This window comes from Penaeus japonicus, unplaced genomic scaffold (genome assembly GCF_977035675.1).
Source record: "Penaeus japonicus unplaced genomic scaffold, GWHDUDI00000001_assembly GWHDUDI00000025, whole genome shotgun sequence".
Lineage (NCBI taxonomy): Eukaryota > Metazoa > Arthropoda > Malacostraca > Decapoda > Penaeidae > Penaeus > Penaeus japonicus.
Genome location: NW_028234427.1, coordinates 1,911,036 through 1,913,535, shown reverse-complemented (window position 1 = coordinate 1,913,535; position 2,500 = coordinate 1,911,036). Strand labels below are relative to the sequence as shown.

Sequence of the window (2,500 nt, the reverse complement as noted above, 5' to 3'; positions counted from 1 at the left end):
TGCTCTTGTCTTTCGTATCCGTTCTCTCTCTCTCTCTCTCTCTCTCTCTCTCTCTCTCTCTCTCTCTCTCTCTCTCTCTCTCTCTCTCTCTCTCTCCTCTTTCGGACTTTCCTATCTTTCGTGTCCGTTCTCTCTCTCTTCTTTCGAACTTTCCTATCTTTCGTTGAGTTTTGTCATCCCTCCCCCTCTTGCTTCCTCTCTCCCCCCCTCCCCCCCCCCTCCCCCCTCCCCTCCTCCTCCTCCTCCTCCTCCTCCTCCTCCTCCTCCTCCTCCTCCTCTCCCCACCCCCCTTAAGCCGTCCTCCCCCGTAGGTGTTGCGTGCAGCTGCAGGTCGCATCCTAAACCCCCTGAAGCTTTGCTCAACGACTTCTAATACATGGCTGGGCAAGGGTCCAGGAGGCTAGGCTACCACCACTCTCTCTCTCTCTCTCTCGTCGCTTCTCTTCTCGGTCTTCTTAAGCTCGTCGTCTTCGCAAACCATCCTTCATTTGCACTCACGGAGGCCACCAGCTGGAGGGGGTGGGTGCGTGCGTGCGTGTGGGGATGGTAGGGGGAAGGGTCTGTTGGGGGGGAGGTGTTTTTCCTCCGTCCCTACCCCACTTCCCCCTCTGGTGCTGTATTTTCGTCCCTCCTTCCTCGTATCTCGGCCTATCTATCGCCCCACTCTCCTCCTATCGCTCCCAGACTCGTTAGTCGTGCTATCTCGCCTCCCCAGAGCACCCTGGGCGCCGCCACTCACCATATGAGGACGACGGCGGCCACGGGGTAGTCCGTGTTGAGGATCCGGGTGACCTGCAGGAGGACGTGGAAGGCGTAGTCGACGTGCTCCTCTTTCACCTCGAACTCGTACACGCTCAGCGACTGCGGCGAGAGGATGCCGTCCCGCCGGAAGTCGTACTCGGGCTCCGTGGCCAGCTGGGAGCGAGGGAGCTTCACCTGTGGGAGGGAGAGGGAGAAAGAGAGGGGTTTCACATTACTGTTATTCTAAAGATCTTATGTCGCTTGTAACATATTCTCGATTTCCAAAGGAGAAAGTGAGAGGCTATTCGCGAACATGACTTGGGAAAGTGGCCTACCGTGACAGTCTTCTGGATGTCCTTGTGGATGTGGAGATCGACGTTGACGACCTCGGACGCGACGTGGTACTCCTTGACGTTGTAGGGCGAGCGCTCGTGCTCGAGGCTCTGCACCAGATGGACGCCGTGGGGCAGGCCGCTCGTGTTGAAGGTGAAGGGCACCATGCTGCTCCACCTGTTGATGCGCTCCGTCTCCGCCAGGTAGCCAGTGTACTTGAGGGTCGAGGACGAATAGGCGAGGGGCTGCTCCTCCAGGAACCGCGCCTTGATCTCGCTCTCCATCACCTTCAGCAGCAGTTCCACCAGCTCAATGCTAAGTTGGAGCGAGCTGCTGACCCAGTCATAGATTTCCGTCTGCTTGTCCAGCACTGCCGACGTCAGCACGAAGTACTCCTTGGCGGCCTGGGGAGAGAACCGCTCGATAGAAGAAACACGATATATTCCCCCTTTCCCTTTTGCATTGCCAGTAAGACTTTCCCCCTTCCCCTTTTAAATCGTCATGAGGGTGACCTTTGACCCTCTGCTGCAGTCCCGATGACCCCGGCGACCAGCCTCCTTACCTGCGTCCTGATCTCGGGGTCGTAGTTCCACCACATCTTGCGCTCGGCGGCGCGCATGGTCTCGATGACGCGCGTGAAAGTCTTGCTGGAGATGAACTCCTGGGCGTCCACGATGACCTCCAGCGCCGTCAGCACCTGCATCATCTCCATCTCGTCCCTGATGGGCAGGCTAGCCACCAGCTCCGTCAGGTGGTCGCGCGCGCACGACTTGAGGAGGTTGACCTTGACCGGGAAGCCCATGTCGGCGTCCACCGCCACCGAGGCGTCGGACGGGTCCGTCACGGTCTCCAGGCTGTCCTTGCAGCTCTGGTAGAAGAACATGGCCAGGATGTTGTCGAGCACCGTCTGCGTCAAGTGGTTGGAGCCGATCAGGTTGAGCTCCCAGGCCAGCGAGCGCACCTCCTGCAGCAGCAGCGGGGGACTCTCGTTCTCCAGGCCGGAGATCTCCCAGAACAGGGACAGCACGCCGTCGCCGCTCTGGAACCGCGGCTTCACCGTCAGCCCCGCCGTCAGCTCTTGGTACTTGGACGCGACGCCCTTCCCGTCCACCGCCCTCACGGAGACGTACACCTTGTTCCTGTTGGACGACAGGCCCGACGGGAGCGTGAAGGCGAAGCCGTTGCGCGTGCCGTGGTAGAAGATGGTCTTGGCGCCGTAGCGGAGGAAGTGGTAACTCCACTGGAGGTACACCGGGTAGTAGTCGCCCTCGACGCCCTCGCACGACGCCCAGAAGCGGGCGGCCGTCCCGTTGCCCTGCGCTACCACCTTGCAATCCGTCTGCGGGAGAGAAGGTACAGGGGTCAGGTCACGCTGCGGTCAGTCATGAGGAGGAAGGAAAAGATCGAACCGCGCCCCATACACCCT

The 2,500-nt window shown here is 60.1% G+C and overlaps 1 protein-coding gene across 1 annotated transcript in view; it reads right to left on the bottom strand.

Annotated features, from left to right (window-relative positions):
• LOC122255141 (uncharacterized) overlaps positions 1 to 2,500 on the bottom strand; it is a gene marked incomplete in the record, with an annotated part of 1,591,030 nt that overhangs the window by 13,384 nt on the left and 1,575,146 nt on the right. The window contains 3 exon segments of the mRNA XM_086551259.1: positions 740 to 936; positions 1,077 to 1,478; positions 1,637 to 2,413. Of these exon segments, the coding sequence (XP_086407385.1) occupies positions 740 to 936; positions 1,077 to 1,478; positions 1,637 to 2,413 (1,376 nt within the window).